Consider the following 25,255-nt stretch of genomic DNA (forward strand, 5'->3'; position numbering starts at 1 on the left):
ACAATTCTCCAGTCCTTCGAACGGCGAGAGGTGGCAGAGGGCGCTTAGTCCCCTTGGGATAATATTTGTAGATTTGACTGAACTTGAGAAGGGAATGGGGAGTTAAGAGGTGGGACTTGCATATTTCATTAAGCCTGCCATCCTATTTTCTTCCATAGTCGGGCCAATGATTTAATTGTGTTATGCATTTCCAGAGCAACACAGGGGATGCGGAAGTTACATTGCACAGATACCACTGAGCATAATAGCAGGTCTGATTGCTGGACCATCTACAACCAGCAGTGATCATTTTAGCTAAAGCAGGAACGGGGGACCTGCGGCCTTCCAAATGCTGTTGAAGGTCAGCTCCCACCAGCCCCTTACCTTCATGGCCTGGGATGGGAGTGGTAGTCCAGGAACATCGACAGATCCATGGGTTCTCCATCCTGAGGAATGAACCCAGGACCTTTTGCATGCAAAGACTGTTCTCTACCACTGAGCCACGACCCTTTGTGGTATCACTAGCGTAAGCACCGAGGATATTGCTTCTCCTCACTGCATTATGAGGCCACTTACGTCTTTAGCTCCTCCCTGATGTCTTCCACCACTGGGGACTTGTCTTTGATGAACTCTGCTTGTAGCTGGTTTGCATGTAAAGCTTCCTCCAGAATGATCCAAAATTGCTGTGAAATAGCTCTCTGGGGTCCCTCCAGACTGCTTTTGTTTGGTTTTTTGTTGTTGTTGTTGTTCATTTCACGGGTGTATTCTGTACTGTCATTGATGCATTGATGCATTCAAGGCGGATTTATACTGGACTGTCCACACCTCATTCTGCTGTATTAGTTCTGCGATGTTATTGTGGACTGCTATCTGGAAGGGCACCCTTGCCCTGTAACACTACAAAAGTGTATCTGGGGGGAACCAGATACAACACCTTGAACTCCTTGGAGGAAAAGTTGGGATATAAATGCAATAAGTAAACAAACTTCTGCAGGCACAAACAGTATCGAAAGTGGGATTATGTATAACTGCCCCCCAAACCACAATGAATGCAGAATAAGAATGGTGTTGCCCAATGACTGAAGATGCATAAAAAAACACAGAGAACTTCTCCAAATACTGTACTGTTTTCCCTGGAAGTAGCTACCCTTTGTCACTTTACTCCTTAATCTTATCTCTTTTGGAGTTGAAAATGTTTGCTCAAAAGTGAAGCACCCCGCTCCGTCTTATCAGGCAGCTTTCCATTGCGTGCCTCAGGAGGACAACAAAACAAACGAGAAAGAGCCCTGTGTGGGAAGGAGTCTGTGTTCCAAAAACAAACCATGCAAATAAAGGGCAAAGGGGAAAGGTGTGTTCCTGGGGCAAGATTTTGGAACGCAGGCATTTTCCTTTCTTCATTTCGATCCACAACTTTCCAGAGATGTGTGCAGATTGACAGAGGAGCCTCAGGAGGCGGCTATCAACCTGTTCCTCTTTCAGAAAAGGCCCAGCCACATCAAGGAAGTTGGGGTGTGAGAAAATCAGCTGCGTGTCCACAGCAGAGTGTGCAAAGCTAAAGCTGGCTCTCAGCAAACGAAGAGTCAACTCCAGAGATCATACACAACAGAGCGGAACATGAGAAAGTGCCGTGGTCAACCTGATCATGTGTAATTTGACCAGTGGCCCTTTGTCTGGAGATCTCTCTTGCCTGCCCCCTGCCCCCCAGAACAGCTGGTGTCGGGGGCACCTGTTTTATGATTACAGTCATACCTTGGTTTAAGTATGCCTCGGTTTGAGTACTTTCAGTTTAAGTACTCCGCGGACCTGTCTGGAACGGATTAATCCACACTTTCAATTACTTTCAATGGGAAAGTTTGCTTCAGGTTAAGTACGCTTCAGGTTAAGTACAGACTTCCGGAACCAATTGTGTTTGTAAACCGATAGTGTAAACACTGTATCTCAATTGCTGTCCACATGAGAATGGGTTAACATCTAACATTAACTTTCAGTTGTGCTCCTGGGGTACTGGAATTTATTGGGGAGGCCCACCCATCACGGCATTTATGCCGCATCCAGAATGGCTTGCAAATATTGTTCGTAATCTGTTCCCTACCCTCAGGCTTATAGTTTAAAAGGACATGACGCTCAAGGAAAAAGCCAGTGGGAGGGAGGAGGGGAAAGGAAGTTCAAACACTGTATATGAACATTGGGGCATCTGGCAGGCCGCTGCAGATTACTATCATTATCATTGCTGTGGGAAATTTCCTACCAGAGGTTGGAGCACTGACTGCAGCCCTTTTGTGAGGCCAGAGCCCAGGAGGGAGGCACAGAAAAAGTAAACGGTTACCTGATCAAGAATTTCCAGTTTATTCCATACTTGAGTATAGAGGTATTGGGAAGCTAGCAAGAAAGGAACTGGACCACAAAGGGCTCTGAGGTTTTTATACCCATTTGAAAACAAGCATAATTTTAAGGGCATGAGGGGCTGTCTGTCTGCCTCATGATCCCACTAGCTACAATTTGGGTTGGTCTAATTTTTTTTCAGCTACGGTATCTCCAGTTTTTTGTTCTGCCTGAAAGTATGTGTGACCCTGAGTTTGTAACAGTGAGTGTTACTTTTACTTGGGTTCATTGTTCCACAGACATGATCATTAAATTAATTAGCTGCTTTTTTGCCACGGCAACTAAAAGTGATATGAAGTATTTGGATGCTGGGCTAAATGCGCTCCTGGCTCGATCCAGCAAGGATTGCATTATGTTTTTATATGAAAAACAACTGGAAGCTGTGTGACACGTGTCCCAAATCCCACAGAATTTACGTATTACATTTAGAGCCTGCCTTTCCTCCAAAGAGCACAGGTGGGGCACATAGTTTCAATTATCCCGGTTTTATCCGCACAACAACCCTGCAAGGTAGTTTGGTTTGCGAAAAACTGACTGGCTCAAGGCTACCAAATCAGCTTCATGGCTGAGTGAGGATTTGGAAATGGGTGTCTCCAGCCCTAATCTAAAACTACTCAGCATAGGTTGTGTACGGTTTAGGCCAGTGATGGCGAACCTATGACACGCGTGTCAGACATGACACGCAGAGCCCTCACTGCTGGCATGCGCCCCATCGACCCATTCACACTGTTGTTGTTGTTTTTTCCCATTTGTTCTCCTGCTGCTCCTCACGCTACAGCTTGTCTCTGCTGTTAAAACCCAGATCCTTTTTGTTGTTGTTGTTGCTGGTAGCCAGAGATTGGTTTTTTAACCCTTTCTGTGCTGTTTTTTTCTGGCGCTTTGGCAGACTATGTCGGTGCTGCGTGTTAGTTCCAGCGAAGGTATTATTCGTCATTTATTTCTGTTCTCTTTCCACCCCAAAAAGTGCAACAGCTTTGGGGCATCCCCCCCCAAAAAGCCTCCAAAACTTTGGTCAGCAGCTCCCCCCCAAAAGCTCAACAACTCTGGGCACTTTGTGATAAGGGTTTTTTGGTTTGGTTTGGTTAAATAATTAGTTTTTGGTTTATTAAATACAGTTACTGTATATATTACAATTATACATTTTTGTTATTTAAACTATAAATATCGCAAAATTATGGGTTTTTTTCCTCGAAGTGACACACCACCCGAGTAATGCTCGGTTTTTTGGCAAATTTTGACACACCAAGCTCAAAAGGTTGCCCATCACTGGTTTAGGCCCATTTGACAGTGCCAAATCTCATCTCCACTTTCAATAGGCGTTTGAGAGAAACGTGCGCGTCTAACATTTTTGTATCTCTGTGGCTCAGATTGACAGCGTTCCTTCCCCGCCCCAAGATGGCCGCCACCCCTAATTAAAGTTGCCATACGCTGTTTGCATAGGCATGCCATACAGACAAAAAGTCAAGACCGTCATCATGCACACTTCCTGTTTAACAAGCGGCTACTATTCATACGGGGTCCACAGCTGTGCCGTTCTAAGGCTAGGTATCTCTGTGGTGGAACCTGAGCTTTGAATTGAAACGTGAGAGGAAAACAGGTCCGCCCCGTCACTGAGGGAAGGCGCACACAAATGACAGTGTCACTAAACGCGTTTGCTATATCTATGGGCACTCCCGCTGGGATCCAACCACAACACAGGACCCTGCTCCGCCTCTTCCGTCACGCGACGCGCCAGAGATGGCAGAAGTTAACGTTGGTCCCAAAGGGGATCGTGGATGGCGTAAAGCTGCAGTGAATAGACACTTCCGGTTCCCAATTAAAAGCGGGAGGGAACTCGGTGCCACGCAATAGGTCAGGTTTCTCCAAGTAGTCTGGCGCTACTACGGGACCAATCAGTCTTCAGTGAAGCCAGAGGGCATCTGGTCGGCCACTGTAAGAGAAGGATGCTGGAGAAGATTATCCTTGGCCGCCCCTTGCGTTCTTATCTGCCTTTACGCTTATCAATATGCGCAACGACCCACGCATTATGTGCCTTGCACCTGGCGTTGCTCGGAGAATATATACTGTACAGTGGTTAAAACCAGCGCGCGGGTCTCAAAGGTTCAGCCACTGTGGCCCTGCTCCGCCTCCACGCTCGAGGCGGTGGGTGCCTTTAAAAATATGCCAACCCTTGGGGCGCCTCTTTCGGCCACTATGAGAACTTGGGTTCCGGACTGGGAGCGCAAGATGCTGCCCACTGGCCCGCCTAGCTCAGCGTCGCCTGCACTGGCTGGCAGTAGCGAAGGTTCCCTCCCCGCCCTGCCTGGGGATGCATTTGGGGATTTGCACCCGGGCCTGATCCTCCGTGACTCTCCTCGTCTGATCCCGACCCGACCTTACGACCGCTTTCCACCCGCTCCCTTCAAACAGCTACCGGAAGTGAGCGCTGCGCAGCAGGATCCCCTTTCCTCCTCCTCTCCTCCCTTTTGTTTGGCTCGATCTCTAGGGACGCGCCCAGCCCCATCGTCACTGCCCCGCCCCTTTCCACCCTTCGTCATCACGCGCGGGGGAGGAGGCGGGGCGATGTTTTGAACGGCGAGTGGGGGTTGGCGGGGGCGGAGTCAGTTAATTGGCGACGTCACGTGATTCGGCATGGATTCGGCGGTGGCGGCGGCGGCAGCTGAGGCGAGCAGCCTCCTGAGGAGTCGGCGGTGGCGGCGGTGTCGTCGTCGGCGCTGCTAGTCGCGAGGCCGGAGGGAGCGCGAGGGCGGCGGCAGCCTGCGCGAGGCTCGGGGTCGGGGAGGGAGGGAGGGAGCGGGCAGACTCTGGGCGGCGCCAGGACGAAGCCCCGGGAGAGGCCCCGGCCGGTGAGTGCGGCGGAGGCAGCGCCCGCCATGGACTGAGGGAGACGCGATGGGCAACAAGGAGTCCCGCATCGGCTTCCTCACCTACGACGAGGCCCTGCGGAGGGGTGAGTGCTGGGGAGGGCGAGGCGTCTTGGGATATGCTAATGAGGTCGGGGGGGAGTTTGGGTCGGAGGGGGCGCTTTTGGGTCGGAGGGGGAATAGCGGGGCTCCCTCTGAGGGGTGTGTGAGAGAGAGCTTTTTTGGGTGGGTGGGACATTTGAAGTTGACCAAGGGGGTGTTAATGACATGTAATTGAGGCGTGTGGGAGCGTGTTGGTTCTGTTGTCAAGTGGTTTTGTTTTTATTTTTTAATTAATGCTCTTTTTATGTTGCCCTGGGACCTCCCAGTGAAAGGATGGTAGTAAATCTAATAACGGTGTGACAGTGTTAAGTGGGCATGACAGTGAAAGGGGGTCGCTAACGATATGCAGGTGTAGGCAGGCACGGTAATAAGGTGAGAGGGCATTGGGCGGGCAGGGAGTGCGCTAATGATATGCAGATGTCGGAGGACATGGGAGTGTGGGAGGGCGTGGGTCCTAAGGTGCATGCTAATTATGTGCCCTTGGGGTGGGCACGGTAATGAGGGGCTATGCTAACAGAGGAGAGGACTTCCTTCATTGTATCTTTTGAGTAGGAGGAGGCGGAGGGATGTTGAGGGTAGACATCTGAGGCCTGTGTGCGTAGGAATGGCAAGCTCCCTATGGGAGGGTGGTTTAGGTCAAGAGTTGCAGGGGTCAAGTGGGGTGTTGAAGGGAGAGGAATGAGGAGTATGTGGGGTATGGGGTACAGAAGGGGCTAAGGAGGAGTTTGCAAGGTGGTGGAGGAGGGGGCTTTAAGGGTAGTAGGTTGCGGGTTAAGACTGTCTTACTAGGAAAGAAAGCGGTGGGCATGGTATGCTTTCTGTTTGTGGCAGTGGCAGTTTATTTATTATCTAATTTATTCAATTTATTTATCCGAAGATCCCAGAGTGGTGCACAACATTTAAAAAAACATAATTTACAGTGCAAAACAAAAAAAACCATAAAACAATCAAAGAAAATAATCATAATAACAGGTCCCCTTCCTCTCCAGAAAGGGGTGCAGCTGGGCCACCAGCCAAAGCTGATGGAAGGCACTCTATGCTACTTGGGCCTCAAGCAACAGCAATGGGTCCAGGAGTACCCACAAGCTGCATACCTGCTCCTTCAGTGGGAGTGTAATCCCCTTAAGAGCACACAGTCTCCTGTTCATTTGATTTAGGGAACCACTCACTAACAATGCCTCAAGTCTTATTTGGATTGAGCTTGCTGGCTCTCCTCGAGTCCATTACAGAGGCAAGACACATCCACTGCCACACTTGAAGAGGTAAAGGAGAAATAGAGCTGTCTGTCATCAGCATATTGCTGACAGCGTACGCCAAAACTCCATATGAGCCCCACTAAAGCAGTTTCATGTAGATGTTAAAACAGCCTAGGTGATAAAATTGAACCCTGAGGAACCCACATTGAAGGTTTCATGGGGCCAAAGAGCAGTCCCCAAGTATCATCCTCTGGAAACACCCATCGAAGTAGGGCCAGAACCACTGTAAAGCAGTCCTGCTCATCCCCAATTTGGATAGCCTCTCCAGGAGGATACAGTGGTCAGAGGAGGTTTAACAAACATCTATTACCCCTGTCCCTCCCACTGACTGGGGTCATCATATGAGGCAGCCATATCCAGTCTGTGCCAAAACCATTTCAACCCTGATTGAAATGGATCCAGAAAATCAGTCTCCTCTAAGAGCTCCTAGATCTCGTCAGTGACCACCTGCTCAATAACCTTGCCCCCCAAATGGAGGTTGCCAACTGGACAGTAGTTGTTTAGTTCTCAGAATCTCTAGGGATGCAGTAGTTTCTTAATGTTAAGTGAAGCCTTGTGGGGTAAGGCTGATGGGCAAGAGGAGTGTGGACAGAGACACTGGAGAGAGATACATTTCATTTGTTAAAAGTAGTTATATCCTGCCTTTCCACTACCATTTTCAAGGTGGCTCACAGTGAACCATTCAATTTTTAAAATTGAATGTATTGAATTTTATTGAATTTGCTTATGGGGTGAATGCAGCAGTGAGGTTTGGATATAGGTGGTCTTAGAGTTAATATATGTCTGCGGGGGGTTGGGAGCATTTTCCATGCATGTTCTTTGCAGCAGGGATTATGAGGCTATGTGGAGCATATGGATCAGACTCGCATGGTAGTACATTTGAGGTGCGTGCTGAATGTAGGTTGGGGGGGGGTATAAGTCAGGTTAAGGTTGCCAAAAGGCTTTTGGGGAGTGGGATCTGCTTTTCATAGGATTACTAAGATTATATATTTTTAATTATCTGGATGTTTGGAAGCGTTTTATGCATACTAATTATTATTAGTGTTTGTCATGGAATGGAGGAGGAGAATTGAATGGCCTTATGAGGCTGGGTGAGTGGGTTTGCCTCAGATTTCCCAGAGGTATGGCACTGGTATGACAGTAAAGATGCAGAAGAGAGAATGGTGTCAGGGAGTGAAATATTGCTATAATGGTGAGCTGGGGGTCAGGTTTCATGAAGAGTCAGGTAGATTTTATGACAACTGACGGTTGTAGGTAGGAGGCACAGGTGGCTCTGGAGGAAGAGAATGAGGCTCACTGCTTGAATTCCTGGATGAAAGGCAGAGGTGGCAGAGTCCTCTTCCTTTTTGTTGTACCCACACTCTTTTTGATGTAACCACACTTTTATGAGGGACTTACAATTTGGTTAAAGCTAGGAGGAGATAGGGGGCTCATCTGGGGATTTCATCAAGAGGTCCCTACATTCTGCACACACCCCAAAATGCAAGCATTGGTGAGAACAGAGAATGAGGCTGAGTGGAGATAACTGACTTGTGAGTGAAGTTGAAGCAGGGGGTGGGAAACCTGTGGCTCTCCAAATGTTGGATTCCAACTCTCATCTTCCCTCACCATTGATCATGCTGACTGAGGCTGATGGGAGTTTCTTTATCACATTTATTAATAACCTGCCTCTCAGGACAACAAATCCTCCAAGGCAGTGTACATTAAATGACACTGAAAAGAACTGCAATAAACAATATCAGTATATTAAAAAGTCATCAGGATCCTTCCCGAAGGACAGCTGTTGGTAGGTCAGCATAGATGTGTTTGTGTATGGTGGGAAGTTCATCTGGAGTAGGTTCTGAAGTGGCTTTCACCTGTATCCTCCTCTGTCTGGGAATAAAAAAAAGGAGGGCAACAAGTTCCCCACCCCTGGCTTTAGGAACTATGACAAGATGTCTGGTTGTGGCTTGAGAGTTAAGTGGTTGCATGGCAATAATTATAAGAACAACAATTTTGGTGTTTTTTTTTGTACCTTCTTGTTCCTCACACAGGAGCACAGGACAGCTAGCAACAATCACAAAAATGCAGCCTTCTAAAACCAATATTAAAGTTGCAATCCAAACTAACATAAAATACGCTACAGTTATAACATGGTCAGCAATACCGTTACACCAAAGGCAAACAAAAATTTGTTGTCTCCTGAATGAGATTCACGTAGGACAGTGGTTTTCAACCAGTGTGCTGTGGCACCCTGGGGTGCCTTGAATGCAGCAGCCCTGGCTATAAGCTCCACAGGCGAATGGTGCCTCTGGGAGGCACCTCTCTTTGGGGTGGGGTGGGGGGCAGTTCAGAGACCAGGGGCTGCAGCAGCTGCCCGGAAACTCCCAAGGAGAGGGGAGAGGAGGCTGATGGAACACTCCACAAGGGAGGGTGTTCGAAAAAGGGTGAAAAGCTGTCAGCTCTGCAAGCAAGGGGTGATATAACTGGGCTTCTGAGCACCGCAGGAGTGCCACAGAAAGAAGGGTTAAAGGAGCCATGGTCTCAAAAGGGTTATAAACCTCTGATGTAGGAGACTGCTTGATCACTGCAGGGAGGGAGCTCCAGAGCTGGGGAGCTGTGAGAATGTTGGGTGAGAGTGTTGAGTTGGAAACCATAAACATTGCAGGCCCAGGATGAATAGCTGGGTTGGTAGTAGCAGGAAGAAAGCCAGTGTTGGGAAGCTGTGGCAAAGGATGGATAGGCACAGAAGTTTCAGCTTGCCACGGTGTTACTTTTGGAGAATTGGGACTGAGGCCTAATGGAACGGAAATGAGGCTAGGTAGTGAAGGTGCCTAGAAGGTACTGGCAGGGAAGTCTGTGACGTTGAGGCCTTGGCTCTGAGGCAGCAGGAAGGTTGATGGCTGGCAAACCTCAGGCGGTCATAACTGAAGTTCTGTGGGAAGGGGGAGGTCATACTGGAGCTAGAAAACACAAATCCTGGCTTGAAGGGGCGACAGGAAGAGCAGGAGGAAACAGGCCGAAGAGGCTTGTAAAACAGGTGGTGGAAGGTGAGGTTGTGTAAGTATGTGAGGGATGCAAGACATACAGGTAGAAGGGTTAAGCAGAGTGTGGGCATTACTTGGTGTGGGATGAGGGATGCTGTTTATTTTTCAGAGTGCATGTGCGGGGGTGGGGGTGGGGAGGAGATAAGTGACAGAGGGATATTGGCCAGGGAGAGATGGAGTACTTAAATGTGTCTGGGGAGGGAGGAATATCCTTCAGAGCTGTCCAGAAGAATGGTGAGAGGGGGATGGTGGAGGAGAGAGGAGTCTGGGTTGCAAATGCCCTTTGCGCATAGGGAAGGCAGGAAGGGAGGGATCCAGCAGTGTTCATCTCACTCTCCCTCCCTCTCCCTGTGAAGCTGTTAGTGTCTGTCAGGGCAAAGTGGCACGAAGTGCCTTTGCATTCGTGGCACCGCTATGGAGGACCTGAGACACAGCAATGACGCTTGTGCCTTGGACTGTACCTTGAGCTTTCTAGGAAGTACCAGGAGGGCAGTGCACTTGGGGAAGGGGGTGGGATCAGTAGCTGGCTTCGGATCTCTGGGTCATTGCATCCTTTGGGGCTTTTGCATCATTCATTTGCTTAAACACCTGTGGTTTCCCCCCTTATCCTCCTTTACACTTTCCTCTCACTTTCACTGGTGAAATCAGTTGTGTTACAAAGTGAGGAGGGTGTTTGTAGACCGCTGCTAACACTGCAAAAAAAGAGCCCCCACTCCCCAGTTCCTTTGCAGCCCTTTTGGCCACTGGTTTTACTTGTTTCCCATGATATCAGTCTGTCACATCTTCCCTCCTTCCAACAGATCCAGAAGCTCCTGCTTCCATACCTGAGAGGAGCTGCATCATTTCCTTATCACTGCTCTGCTCTCTTGCATACATATCACACACCTGCTATTTACTTTACCGCTGTGCCTGGGGTTGTGCTGACTACGTGCTGCTTTGGGGGGGATGCAATTACCGTGACGCCAAGATGGGTGCAGACCTGGATGTCTTAATTGGTGGTCACTGCCTTCCACAAAGCTTTACTGCTCGGTTGAGGATCCTCACCCACTGCAGCTGTCATCATAAGCTACAACTCATCTCTTAGCCTTTTCTCGGTCTTGTACTAAAGGACGGAGGTTTGGGGAATAAATATTTGCCTCTCACTGCACTGGTGGCTGTTTCAGTGAGATGGAATCAGGGCTGTGTGTTAAGTTGCAGTTCTCCAAATGTTGCTGGACTTGCATCAGCCCCAACCAGCATAGCCAGCAACCAGGGATAGTGGGAGTATTAGTCCAGCAACATCTGAAGGACCACAGTTTTCCCATACCTCAGCTAGAGACTCATTTAGACACCTTTAGGCAGGATACATGGAAAGCTACTTCATACATTAAAAAGAAATATAGAAAAATATATAAAAAATGCAAAATATGCACTCTCACATATTCGTATATTCTGGCGTATAAGGCGACTGGGCGTATAAGACAACCCCTAACTTTTCCAGTTAAAATATAGAGTTTGGGATATACTCGCCGTATAAAAAATACGACCCAGCGTATAAGACGACCCCCGACTTTTGAGAAGATTTCCTGGGTTAAAAAGTAGTCTTATACGCAGGAATATACAGTACCGTAATTTTTTTCAGGAGGTGATGATGGGATGGAGCTTCCTGCTAAGTGGCAAAGTTGCATTTCCTGCTGCCTAATGTGCACTATGACCCTAAGGGTCCAAGGCCAGGGTTTAATATAGCGGTTGGTCAATTGCTGGTATTTCCATTGTTTTCAAGCTTCCATAAAACCATTCGTAACACAGGTTATACATGCATGCCAGTTTTACTTCAAACATACTTGCAGTTTTGGTGTAACAAGTAGTTTTTAAAGCAATTGTTACTTAAATTTTCTCAGAGATCCGTTTCCCAAACAGAAAATATGACTTGCAGTTTGCACAATGTTCTGTAATAGGAAGTCGTCACTGGAGGAATTGGGTTGAATTTCAAATGGGTGCTTTTACATGTTGAAATCTTGTTGCATTTCTTTTGCGAAGCTTATCTCTTGATAGTTTGAAAAGGGGAACAAAGACTGCACAAAGTTATCATGTTTAGTTTTTGAGGTGAAGACTGTGCAGGAGGGAGGCAAAGAAGAGGGGAAAATACTAATTTGGCCAATCATGTAAACAGCTAATCTCCTGGGGTTGTGGTGGCGTGTAGCTAAGACAGCATCTATGCAACCAGGCAGGAAAAGGTGCAAAAGTTGGCTCTGTTGTTTCCTTCTTAGGACACCAGTGACCCTCATAGTGGCTTGTGGGGAAATAGATTAAACATCTTGTGGGTTGATAATTTATGCCAATTTATTTGTAAAGTTGAATTTGCATCTTTTGACCGCTCAGATGGAAACATTGGCCTTTTATTTAAAAAATCATATTTCATTTGGGTGTCATGATAGGCTTGTTTCCATCACAATAAATCACAGCTTCTTCTGCTCTTGGACTCATGTATTTTTCCCTCCTAGTGTGGCTGTGAGGAGTAGTTCAGAAGGGTTTGCTTCTATTGCTTCTGTTTTTGATTATCCCGAGCTTGCTGTGTTATTTGAATGCATCGGAGTGTTGTTAATGTTCACTGTGGTTTGTATGACAAGCCAATTTCAAACCATGGTTTATGAAGCTAGTGTGTTTCAGCAAACTATTGTTAAGATAGCTACAGTTTAGGGTTCAGACAAAGCAGTACACCAATCTTCTCCAATCTAGTGCCCTCCAGATGTGGTGGGATTACAGCTTCCATCAGTTTCGGTTAGCATCGCTGGTGGTAGGGGCTGATGGGAATTTTAGTGTAAAACATCTGGAAGGCACCAAGTTGTGCTACACTGTAGTAAACTGAAATTGGAAGTGAAAACTTCCTGATTCGTGACTGTGCATGGAATGGGGGAGGGCGGGGCCCATAAACTCAGAAGAAGATTAGTTTCGTTCTTGTCATGATAAGACAGCCTTCCTTCAACTTAGTGCCCTCCAGATACTAAACACAATGGGAGCTGCTTGGGGAAGATGTAGTAAACCATAGTTCAGCATGACACCCCCGCACAGTGTAGTTTCATCTCAAGTCTTCAGTTTGCAAAGTCAGTCAGATCTCTGCATTCACTCCTCTGTGGGCAGTAGTGTTTACAACCAAAGTTGTGTTCTTTCATGCTGTCTTTCTCAAGAAGCTCTGCTTGGTTGCGTTTTTGCAGGTACAGGGCTGGCTAAACAACTTGCCTGTTTACTTCGTCAGTGAATCATTCTGTGTTTGTGTGTGTATAAAAACAGTGCAGCAAACAAAACATTTCCCTCTGCTGGGCTGCGCTCACCCCTGTGACAACTCTGTAGGCAGTAGCAGACGGCAGGGGAGTCTAAGCTGCACCAAAATAAAACTTGTGTGTACACATGTGGACAGCTTCTGTGTGAAGGATTACCCGTTGCAGCTTCCTTACTTGAGAACAACACTCTTACTGATCAAAAGTAAAACTTTTTGTGGTTCTTTAGAGCATGCACGTAAATCACCTTTTGCTCGTTTGCCTACAGTGGGTGAGGATCCTCAGCCGAGTAGGAAAGCTTTGTGAAAGTTTGGTGTCTTACGGTGTTTTTTATTTATTTATTGAAAATGTATTTTCAAAGGTTGAATGCACAGGATAGTGAGTGAAAACTGTTAAAAAGACAAAATAAAATTAAAATAGAAAAATTCCTTCCAGTAGCACCTTAGAGACCAACTACATTTGTCATTGGTATGAGCTTTCGTGTATCTGAAGAAGTGTGCATGCACATGAAAGCTCATACCAATGACAAACTTAGTTGGTCTCTATGGTGCTACTGGAAGGAATTTTTCTTTTTTATTTTGTTTCGACGGCAGACCAACACGGCTACCTACCTGTTAAAAATACACTTAAGGAAGAAATAATACAGAAGCAAATAAAAAGAAGTGGCAATAGTAGTAGGAGAACTCCATTATGGCAGCATCAGCTGAAGGATACAGAAGGTCCCTAGTTAAATCTCCAGGATCTCCAGGTAGAGCTGAGTGTATCCCCTGTCAGAAATCAAGGGGAGCCACTGCCAGTTAATCTGGACATTACTGAGCTAGATGGACTTGGTGTCTGGCAGTTTCTTATGTTCCTAATTGGCAGCTGGCCACTCCAAAGGCCTTTTCAAAAAGTCTCGTGTTGTCCAGGCGATGAAAAACACTAGGGATATGTGTGTGTGTGAAGGAGAGAGAGAGAGAGAGAGAGAAAGAAAGAAAGTGACTGACTGACTGCTTGTGTGTGTGTGTGTGTGTGTGTGCGCGCGCGCCAAATTTGGCAGTTGATACACCTCAGAGCATATCTTAATATTCTTAAATTGTGAGTGCCAGCAGCTCCCTTTTTTCCATGTGTAAATATTGAGTGGGCCATTCTTACTCTGAAACATGGCAATTGATAAGCTGCATTCCGCTGTGACTTGCTCAAATATGTATATCATATTTTCCTTGGTTGTGGAACTCCCTTCCTGCATAACTACAAAATGCCACTTCACTGCAGGCTTTCAGATGTGCCTTGAAGGTTCATTGATTCCAGTAAGTCTTTAAAAATGGTAGACACAAATTGTATTGAAGCCCCCCCTACACTTGCAGTAGCCCCCAACTAATGACTGCTACAGGTGCCTTCAGATACAGAGTCCTCTTGCAATCTCCAGTAGCACCTTAAAGGTAAAGGGACCCTGACCATTAGGTCCAGTTGTGACTGACTCTGGGGTTGTGGCGCTCATCTCGCGTTATTGGCCAAGGGAGCCAGCATACAGCTTCCAGGTCATGTGGCCAGCATGACAAAGCCGCCTCTGGCGAACCAGAGCAGCACACAGAAATGCCGTTTACCTTCCCGCTGTAGCAGTACCCATTTATCTACTTGCATTTTGACATGCTTTCGAACTGCTAGGTTGGCAGGAGCTGGGACCGAGCAACGGGAGCTCACCCCGTCGCAGGGATTCGAACTGCCAACCTTCTGATCGGCAAGCCCTAGGCTCTGTGGTTTAACCCACAGCGCCACCTGCATCCCCTCCAGTAGCACCTTAGAGACCAACTAAGTTTGTCATGGATATGAACTTTCGTGTGCATGCACACCTCTTCAGATACACTGAAGATACACTGAAGTGTGCATGCATACAAAAGCTCATACCAATGATAAACTTAGTTGGTCTCTAAGGTGCTACTGAAAGGAATTTTTTTATTTTGTTTCGACTACGGCAGACCAACACGGCTACCTACCTGTAACTAGACTCCTGGCAAAGAGAGCTAATTAATGCCTTACTACTTAGAATCATAGAATTGGAAGAGACCACAAGTTCTTACCACAAAAACCAACTCTGTTGAGAATGTTTTTTAAAAATGGTGGTAAATAAACACATCATAACCAGGCTTTAGTGTCATACTAATTCAAAGGAACAGGGACACATGGTGAGGGTGGGAGAACACAAGAATGATCTGCCATTTTAAGGCTGGGGAGAATTAAGAAATGACCCTAACCATCAGGGCAAATACCCGGTACTTCATTAGGCCAAACGCCAAACGCAAGGGGTGTGTGTGCAAGCTTTCAGGTACTCCAGAACTCTTCATGAGGTGAATGAGATGTGGGATAAGCAAGTACATGGGCCCCTCTGGAAATCTAGCAGGAAGCCGTTAATGGCTGCAACCCATCAATAAAGAGCATACTGCCGGCCACTTCTGAGGTAATCAGGTTCTAATATTTTCAAACCACTGGACTTGTGGCCCAGGATAGATTCTTGGTTTGTGAGTCTCTGGCTTCAACTCATGCATACTGGTTTTTTTGTGTTGGGAGGAGAGCTCCGATGAGTGCATTGCTGACTCTGTAATTAAATTAGCTGAGCAGTTCACTGTAGTCTTCTAGAAATGTCACATTTGTCCTGGAGTCTTGGCTTATTATGGAAGAAATCTTGGCTTAATAATATATGTGCAATTAAAGCCGGTACAGTTAAAGCATATTCATATTTTCTAAAGGTTAGTTTCTCACAATGCTTCCAGTGCTGTGTAGTTGTTTCACTGCTTGGGTTCTAGTGCACAAGCCTAGATTCCTCCTTGGCTCACATGGTCCTTTCACCCATCTCTCCCCCCCCCCCATACAGCTAGGAACTCAGAAGCTTTTACTCTTACTTAACCATGGCTTTCAGTATTGTCTGAGCTCGGGATTGCTTTTAACACTAACTTTGTTGTTGTTTAGTCGTTTAGTCGTGTCCGACTCTTCGTGACCCCATGGACCATAGCACGCCAGGCACTCCTGTCTTGCACTGCCTCCCGCAGTTTGGTCAAACTCATGTTCGTAGCTTCGAGAACACTGTCCAACCATCTTGTCTAGTTAACACTAACTATGTTAACTAGTGTTATCTAGTTAACACTAACTATGGTACTTTAAACAAGCTGACTTCATAAGCTGCAGTTTGAACTTGGCTTGTTCTGAAAGGTGGAGGGAACAACCATTGTCACCTGCAATTCCTGTGCAATGTTTGTTTTCTTGCCAAAGGATGTGGGTAGCTACACCTGCAACAATTGCAAGTTGGTTGCCCTACTAGAAAACAAGGTTGCCCTTCTGGAAGAGAAGGTGCAGCAGCTTCAGGGGCGTGTATCTACGCTCCAGAGAATTAAAGAGCTGGAGCTTTTCTTGGATGCAGCAGAGCACACTGTCTGCACCAAGGAGGAGACAGGGGATCTCCCTGAGGAGGAGGTCAGTTCCCCAACACAGCAGCCAGATGTATGGAGGAACGTGACTCATAGAAGTAGAAGGCCCAGGGATCGCTCTGAGTGCTTAGAATTACACAACCGTTTTGAAGTGCTCATGGAAGACGAGGAACAGACTCCACCTGAGGATCTCTCCCTCATCACAGTTGATGAGGAATATGAAGACGAGCAACCAAGTCAGTCCTCTGGAAATATGCAGGTAACCTTGGAAGGGACAGCACATAGAAGAATCCCAACCAAGCCTATGAAGAGGCGTGTAGTGGTGATTGGGGATTCCCTACTGAGGGGTACAGAAGCAGTGATCTGTGGGCCTGACAAGATGTCTCGAGAGGTGTGCTGTCTACCTGGGGCCAAGATCAAAGATGTAACAGAACGGCTGCAAGGAATCATAAAACCCACCGACAAATACCCCTTCCTTTTGGTGCATGTGGGAACCAATGACACTGCAAGCCATAGCTTACAGAAGATCAAAAATGATTATGAGGCTCTGGGCAGGAAGTTGAAGCAATTAGATGCACAAATTGTCATCTCTTCTGTCCTCCCAGTTGAACGACATGGCCCAGGGAGAGAGGGAAAAATAGGGGAAGTGAACAACTGGCTTCGCAAATGGTGCAAACAGGAACGGTTTGGATTCCTAGATCACGGTCTGCAGTTTCTTGAAGATGGACTTCTGGCAAGTGATGGACTGCACCTCACAAAAGTTGGGAGGAATGTTTTTGCCACAAAACTCAAAAACCTCATCAGGAGGGCTTTAAACTGACTTATGTGGGGGAGGGAGACAGTGGTCCTGAAGGTAGGAGTCTATCAAATGCTGAAGATGATCATCCAAATGTCAAGGACCAAATGGAGCAAGCAGCATGCAGACCTAGTGGTGGGACGAAAATATCCTTAAATAAGAGACATGGGGGAATGATCAACGGTCTTCAATGTCTGTATACTAATGCACAGAGCATGGGAAATAAACAAGATGAACTTGAGCTCTTGGTACAGCAAACTAAATATGACATAATAGGCATCACTGAAACCTGGTGGGATGAGTCTCATGACTGGAATGTAGTAATAGAGGGATACAATCTATTTAAGAGAAATAGACCAAACAGGAAAGGAGGAGGAGTAGCTTTATATGTTAGGGATATGTATACCTGTGAAGAGATCCAGGATTTAAAACTTCAAAGCCAAATTGAGAGTATCTGGGTCAAAATTAAGGGAGAGAAAAACAACAGTGATCTCATTGTGGGAGTTTACTATAGATCCCCAAGCCAAACTGAGGACACAGATGATGCCTTCCTGGAACAGATGGCCAAGCATTCCAAAGGAAGTGAGATAGTAGTAATGGGGGATTTCAACTATCCTGATATTTGTTGGATGTCAAACTCAGCCAAGAGCATAAGGTCGAACAGATTCCTCACTGGCCTTGCAGACAACTTCATTGTCCAGAAAGTGGGAGAAGCAACAAGAGGATCAGCCATTTTAGATCTGGTCCTAACCAATAGTGATGACTTGGTTAGTGGGGTAGAAGTGGCAGGATCATTAGGTGGGAGTGACCATGCTCTTCTGGAGTTTATTATCCAGCGGAAAGGAGCAACCAAGCATACTAAGGTCCAAATTCTAGACTTTAAGAAAGCCGACTTCAGAAAACTTAGGGAAACGCTGGGTGAAATCCCATGGACAGTAATACTAAAAGGGAAGGGAGTTCATGATGGTTGGGAGTTTGTTAAAAGGGAGATATTAAAAGCACAACTTCAGGCAATACCAATGAGACGGAAACATGGAAGGTGCCTAAGGAAGCCAGGCTGGCTATCTAAAGAACTTTTGACTGAGTTAAGATTTAAAAGGGATATGTACAAAAAATGGAAAAGGGGGGAAATCTCCAGAGAGGAATTCAAACATATAGCCAGCACGTGTAGAGACAAAGTCAGAAAAGCTAAAGCACAGAATGAACTCAGGCTCGCCAGAGAGGTTAAAAGCAACAAAAAGGGCTTTTATGGGTATGTCCGTAGCAAAAGGAAAAACAAGGAAACAGTGGGGTCACTCAGAGGAGAAGATGGTGAAATGCAAACAGGGGACAGAGAAAGGGCAGAACTCCTCAATGCCTTCTTTGCCTCAGTCTTCTCCAAGAAAGAAAACAACGCCCGACCTGAAGAATATGGAGCAGATGATTCAGCAGGGGAAACACAGCCCAGAATAAGTAAGGAGGTAGTACAAGAATACTTGGCTAGTTTAGATGTATTCAAGTCTCCAGGGCCAGATGAACTACATCCAAGAGTATTAAAAGAACTGGCAAAGGTGATTTCAGAACCACTGGCAATAATCTTTGAAAATTCCTGGAGAACAGGCGAAGTTCCAGCAGACTGGAGGAGGGCAAATGTTGTCCCTATTTTCAAAAAGGGGAAAAGAGAGGACCCAAACAATTACCGCCCAGTCAGCCTGACATCAATACCAGGAAAGATTCTAGAGCAGATCATTAAGCAAACAGTCTGTGAGCACCTAGAAAGAAACTCTGTGATCACTAAAAGTCAGCATGGGTTCCTGAAAAATAAGTCATGTCAGACTAATCTGATCTCATTTTTTGACAGAATTACAAGCCTGGTAGATGAAGGGAACGCTGTGGATGTAGCCTATCTTGATTTCAGCAAGGCCTTTGACAAGGTGCCCCATGATATTCTTGTAAAGAAGCTGGTAAAATGTGGGCTAGACAATGCTACCATTCAGTGGATTTGTAGCTGGATTACTGACCGAACCCAAAGGGTGCTCATCAATGGCTCCTCCTCATCCTGGAGAGTAGTGACTAGTGGGGTGCCACAGGGTTCTGTCTTGGGCCCAGTCTTGTTCAACATCTTTATCAATGACTTGGATGATGGGCTTGAGGGAATCCTGAGCAAGTTTGCAGATGACACCAAGTTGGGAGGGGTGGCTAACACCCCAGAGGACAGGATCACACTTCAGAATGACCTTAACAGATTAGACAACTGGGCCAAAGCAAACAAGATGAATTTTAACAAGGAGAAATGTAAAGTACTACACTTGGGCAAAAAAAATGAAAGGCACAAATACAGGATGGGAGACACCTGGCTTGAGAGCAGTACATGTGAAAAGGATCTAGGAGTTTTGGTTGACCACATACTTGACATGAGTCAGCAGTGTGATGCAGCAGCTAAAAAAGCCAATGCAATTCTGGGCTGCATCAATAGGAGTATAGCATCTAGATCAAGGGAAGTAATAGTACCACTGTATTCTGCTCTGGTCAGACCTCACCTGGAGTATTGTGTCCAGTTCTGGGCACCACAGTTCAAGAAGGATACTGATAAGCTGGAACGTGTCCAGAAGAGGGCAACCAAAATGGTCAAAGGCCTGGAAACGATGCCTTATGAGGAACGGCTTAGGGAGCTGGGTATGTTTAGCCTGGAGAAGAGAAGGTTAAGGGGTGATATGATAACCATGTTCAAATATATAAAAGGATGTCATATAAAGGAGGGAGAAAGGTTGTTTTCTGCTGCTCCAGAGAAGCGGACACGGAGCAACGGATTCAAACTACAAGAAAGAAAATTCCACCTAAACATTAGGAAGAACTTCCTGACAGTAAGAGCTGTTCGGCAGTGGAATTTGCTGCCAAGGAGTGTGGTGGAGTCTCCTTCTTTGGAGGTCTTTAAGCAGAGGCTTGACAGCCATCTGTCAGGAATGCTTTGATGGTGTTTCCTGCTTGGCAGGGGGTTGGACTGGATGGCCCTTGTGGTCTCTTCCAACTCTATGATTCTATGATTCTATGATTCTATGATTCTATGAAAGTTAAACCACAACCCCCAGTTTGGACAAAATGGGAATCTGTGGTTTGTTAAAACTGAAGATAAAAAGCTTCTGAAGTCTTCCCCTGGGCTGTGTGGAGGGGAGAGGTTCAGCTGAGAGGATGCAGACTTGTTTTGTAGTGCTAAGCCATAGTTTAGTCTTGTGTTCAAACACAGCCATTGTTACTTTAGGCTGGAGTTCCTTGCCAAACCTGCTTGTCATTCATTCCAGATGGACATGAATCTTGTGTTTCTCATTGTGGGGTGGAATGAGCAAGCACCTGCTTGGTGCAGGTGATTAACCCAGGAGGTTAACTGGAAGAAGCTGTTGGGGCTAGGCTGGGTCAGCAAAATCTATACCCAAATCTAGACCTGCTATTTCAGAGCCATTGAGCTTAGTGGCCTGAAATCTGTCCCTGAAATCTAGCAAGCAGAGTGGCATTTGGTTGTTGCCCGCAGTGACAGGCTCCTAGTGTTTATCTGTGGCTCAGCCAGTCCAGGGGGCTTCAGGGACTGATGTTGCTTTGCTCACAGCTGTTGTGCCCCTTCCAATTTTTAGATCCAGTCTTGGACCTTGCGGTTCTTGTTTCAGCCTTGAAGTTTCCAATAAAGCACGGCTTTGCTCTGCCATTGCCTATTTGCAACACAGCATACCTTTCCAGAGTTCTCTGCATTAATCCTGTTAGTTCTCCACCACTTGTGATTGCTGAAGATATGTGATGGCCAAGAAGAGAAAATAAATAAAGACAGACCTCAGAGTAAAGGGCAAGTTCAGTGGCTCTTGCAATTTGCCTCTGGGCTGGGAAGTCACCCAAGCTGTAAATTGCCCTGGTTGTGGTGATAACCTGTTTGGGCAGCCACTGTGTGATGTGCTCTTAAGAGATGTGTGTTAGGAAGGGTGGATAGGCCTGTTGTCTCCTTTTTCTCTTCTAGCCTTAAAGGGCCAGCAGCCCTTCATTGCTACCGTGTTTCTCATATTATAAGACATGTCTTATATTTATTTTTTCCTCAAAAAAACACACTATGGCTTATTTTCAAGGGATGTCTTATTTTTTTCCTCCTCCTCCTGCCGCGGCCGGCATTGCTGCTGCGCCTATCACTATGTCTTATTTTCGGCGTATGGCTTATATTCCTTGAATGCTTAAAAACCCTGCTATGGCTTATTTTATGGGTATGTCTTAAAATATGAGAAACAGGGTAGAAAGAGTCACGCTCTGCATGTCGCTTCCTTGGAAGCTATGTTGGCAACAAATATTTTTTTATGAGACTGAAAGAAACTGCTTGAAATAGTTCTTTATACCACAGGAGCTCTGGAAACTGCTCTCTGTATCTCTCACTGTCTCTCTGTGTCTCTCTCCAGGGTCTCAGACAGAGAAGGCTGTTTCTCAATGAAGGCTTCTGGATCCTTTTAACTGGATATGCTAGAGATTATTGTTAACACCTCTTAGGATATGTAGAGTTTCTGCCTTTTTCAGAGACCAGATCCATTTTTACTGGTGTAGTAATTGCTGAAGCAAGTTGTCCGCTTCTTGAAAGTGCTTCCTTTACCTTAATGTAAACATTGTCTCAGTGGTTGAATGGCTGTGTGGTATTTGCAGTGCTTAAAAGATGCTTTAATGTTCCCCATTCCTATTTTCATATTAAAAGGACATTTATATGAGACAAAATACTCCTCTGGCGAAAACAACTATAGCTAGAGAAAGTGGGGAACCTTCTAATGTTGGATTCTACAAGCAATGATTCGCTCAACTGTAAATGCTACTCTTTCTGGCAAGTTAATTGGTGGACTAAAATATTCTAGCAATCTTAATGACAGCAGGCTGTCTTGGTCTTAAAAGGTTCATGAATATATTTCTTGATTTTGTTTTCTTATGATTCTGTAGCTTTTTCATCCCTACTTGTATTTATGATAATCCTGTTAATTTTTCACCGTGGATTTACATTAAATATGTGCCCCCTTTGACCTTCAAAAGAGATGTTTGAGATATAGTACTGGGAACCAGATTTTAAACAACTGCATTTAATGATTGCCTGTTGCTAGGGATACCATGGGCAGTTGCTGGTCTCGTTTGGACATTTGTTCTTGGTTGGTATCTGGCAGAAGAGACTTCATTTGCTGGCATTCAGGTAATATCCCTGTTTTGTAATCCTCGATGAGAGAGGAATTCACCATCAAGATTAGCCTATGAGAAAGGGAAGGGAACTATCCACAGAGGTTATTGTAAATCATGATGTGGTCAGGTTGGAAGTGAATTGTATTTTGAATGTGTTCTTCTTCCCTGTTGGTGAATTCTCTTTGGAACTCTGTCCTTTAAGGCAGGTTTGCAAACCAGTACAGACAATATTTTTGACACATCTGGAGTGGTGTGATGTCTTGGAGGCAATTTTTTGCCCAGAAAGAGTCATTATTTGCCCCTTGCAAATTACTGGCTATAAGCCTGCAACTTCCTTTCTGTCGCTTTATTTATTATTATTATTATTATTATTATTATTTATTATTTCTGACTCTCTTGCTATAAAGAAGTTAGCCCTTCAAATAAATCCTCTCTTTCTTTTTGTCAGAAAATATGACTATTTATTTCGGACTATTTATCTTGAACTATTTACCCTGCCTACTAACCAAAGTTACGTTGTGAACTGCCCAGAGATCTACGGATGAAGGGCGGTATACAAATTTACTGAAATAAATAATAAATAAAATGATAAGGTTCTCAATGTGGCTTACAATAAAATATAATAAAATAGACAGTGATACAGTAGTCACTACAGCAGGGCAAAGGTGTATATAAGTTGCCCCTCCCCCTTGTTTAACATTGGTGTGGCATTTGCTGGACCTAATTCTTAATACTTCCAAACAGTACCACTGGGTTGTAACTTCCTTCTAACGCTTTAAAGAATTTTTGGGTGGTTGTATTTTTCGCCAACGCTGTCCTGCGTGCTCGATGTGTGTAACCTCCAGAAATAACTTTAGTTTCCCTGAGAAGGGGGAAGTTTTAAAACCAGAACTTAAAATGTCACAGAGTTACAGTGGTAAAGAACAAAAACTTCCTCTGAAATTCCATATAAAACAGACAACCAGAAACTCTGAGTTGGGCATTTTCCATAAGCGGACTTATTACTGTATTTTCTTGTGTTTTCTTGCTGTGTCAATGTTCATTTGGATTCAGCTGTCGACTTTTAACAAGGAATTTTGAATCTCTGGTGAACTCTGTTCTCTGGGTGTTCATTGCTTGCTTGCCTTCCAGAACCTTAGGAAAGTGTTTTCTGCCTGATGGCCACATTTACTTCTGGGCGACCTTCGGTGGGGTAGGGGTGGGGCACATGCATATGGTGAGCAGGGCTAGTGGCAAAAGTGGACAGGGCAGCAAATGTAAAATTTACCCTTTGTATGGTAGACTAGTTTCTACACATATTCACACAACCCTCTCTATCCTCCATCCAGGCAAGCAATAGGCATTATCCTATTTCAATGACACATTCCAGTTGACACAAAAACACTAAAGGGTGTGTGTGCAATGTAGAGAGAGGGGTGTGTCCAAGGAAATGTATCCCTGGGAAAGTCCCAAGGGCAGATAGAAAGGGCTGCATCTGGCACCCCCGGTTCTGCCTTAGAATATCACTTTGATGGAAAAGCTGGGAGTGGCACAGATGTAATGGGGCAAAAGCTGGAGCTGCAGTTGGTGGCGGGGGGGGGGGGGGGGCTGGATGGACATGCCTTTCTCCATTGCTTCATTTGTGTTCTCTAGCTGCCACACTGTGCCAGCCAAGCCTGGCCAAGAATGCCTGGAGCATCACCTTGGTGGGCTAACTGGGAGTGACCTGTTTAGCTTGGCTGTGTCCTCGTGACAGCAAACATCCCAGCATAGTGCAGAACTCAACAATGCCTCATCTGTTTAAAAACTATTTGGGTGGGAATGAATCTTTACGTGTACAGTATGCACAATGCAAATAATTTGGCGGTGTGGATTTGTGGCCCCCCCCCAAAAAAAAACTTTGTTCTAGAGAACCCTGCAGTTCATCAGCAATATCTCAGTAAGAGAATCCCTGTGAAAGAAAGCTCAGTTTGGAAGGGCCAGCAGTGAGGCCCACAAACCCAGCTGGTGCCCTGTATGAACTTAAAATGTGCCCTAGAGGACTTTTTAAGGGGAAAAACAGCTCATGAATGAGACGTCCTTGACATCTATTTGGTATAATCCTAAATATTCATGGTTTTGAGAATTGAATCCATTGCAGAGACCTTATAGTTGAGAGGGCATAAAAGATGTGTGCACAAGATTGATTTTAGTAGGTTCTGTCATTCATTCTGGTAATATATACAAAGTGGCATCTCCTGGATTCTAGCACCCATTTGGGAGAAGGGCCTTAGCTTAGTGATAGAGCACCTGGTTCCCATGCAGAAGGTTCCAGGTTTGATCACTGGTATCTCCAGCTAGGGCTAGGAGAGACCCATTTTCTGGAATCCTGGAGAGAAGCTGCTGCCAGTCAGTGGAGGCAGTACTGGGCTAGATTGTCCAGTGGTCTGATTCTGTATAAGGCAGCTTCCTATGTCCCTATGGCTGGCTGGTCCCTAGAACCAGTTGGTTGCACACCATTGTCTCATTTATAATGCTCAACTTTCTCCATCTTTCTCACATTGAAACACAGCATTCAACTCAGTGTGTGCCTGAGATTGTGCCAAGATGGTAACTCAAATGTTTTCCTGAGATATTACTGATTCATTTTTAAGAGAGATAAATGCAAACTTTAACACAGAGTTATTTTTCTTTAAAAAGTGGCCCAGTGTAATTAAAGTTAAAAACAAAACTTTTAAAAGTTGATTTTTATTCACCCCAGTGTAGCATTCCACCACCATCAAGAGACTTTGCACTAAGTAATTTTGTGTGAAGGATGTGAGGTTGTGATTTCTAACTGGTAGGCTGCAGCTCCTCAAGGTACAATTTGGCAGAAAGTAACTGTTTACATTCAGGTTCCTATACAGCTGCTTTGTAAGAGGAAAATGGTAAGAAATCAACCCAATGGGTTCCCTCTATTAAAGTGCGAGTTTTCCTTCCATCTTTAGTATAATATGACACCCATCATAGGTGCACAGCCATCACTACAGAGGATTTGCCAAGCACGCCAGCCTCCTTATATGTGACTTTGTGTT

General features: G+C 45.6%; 1 protein-coding gene across 4 annotated transcripts in view; it reads left to right on the forward strand.

Annotated features, from left to right (window-relative positions):
- The first annotated feature begins 5,157 nt into the window (after positions 1-5,157).
- Positions 5,158-25,255, forward strand: part of USP32 (ubiquitin specific peptidase 32) — a 137,390-nt gene continuing 117,292 nt past the window's right edge. For all 4 annotated transcript variants that reach the window (XM_035140032.2, XM_035140033.2, XM_035140035.2 and 1 more), the window contains exon 1: positions 5,158-5,311. In XM_035140032.2, the coding sequence (XP_034995923.2) occupies positions 5,254-5,311 (58 nt within the window). In that variant the 5' untranslated portion in view covers positions 5,158-5,253. The remainder of the gene's footprint in view (positions 5,312-25,255) is intronic.

Source organism: Zootoca vivipara, chromosome 15 (assembly GCF_963506605.1).
Source record: "Zootoca vivipara chromosome 15, rZooViv1.1, whole genome shotgun sequence".
In the NCBI taxonomy this organism is placed as follows: domain Eukaryota; kingdom Metazoa; phylum Chordata; class Lepidosauria; order Squamata; family Lacertidae; genus Zootoca; species Zootoca vivipara.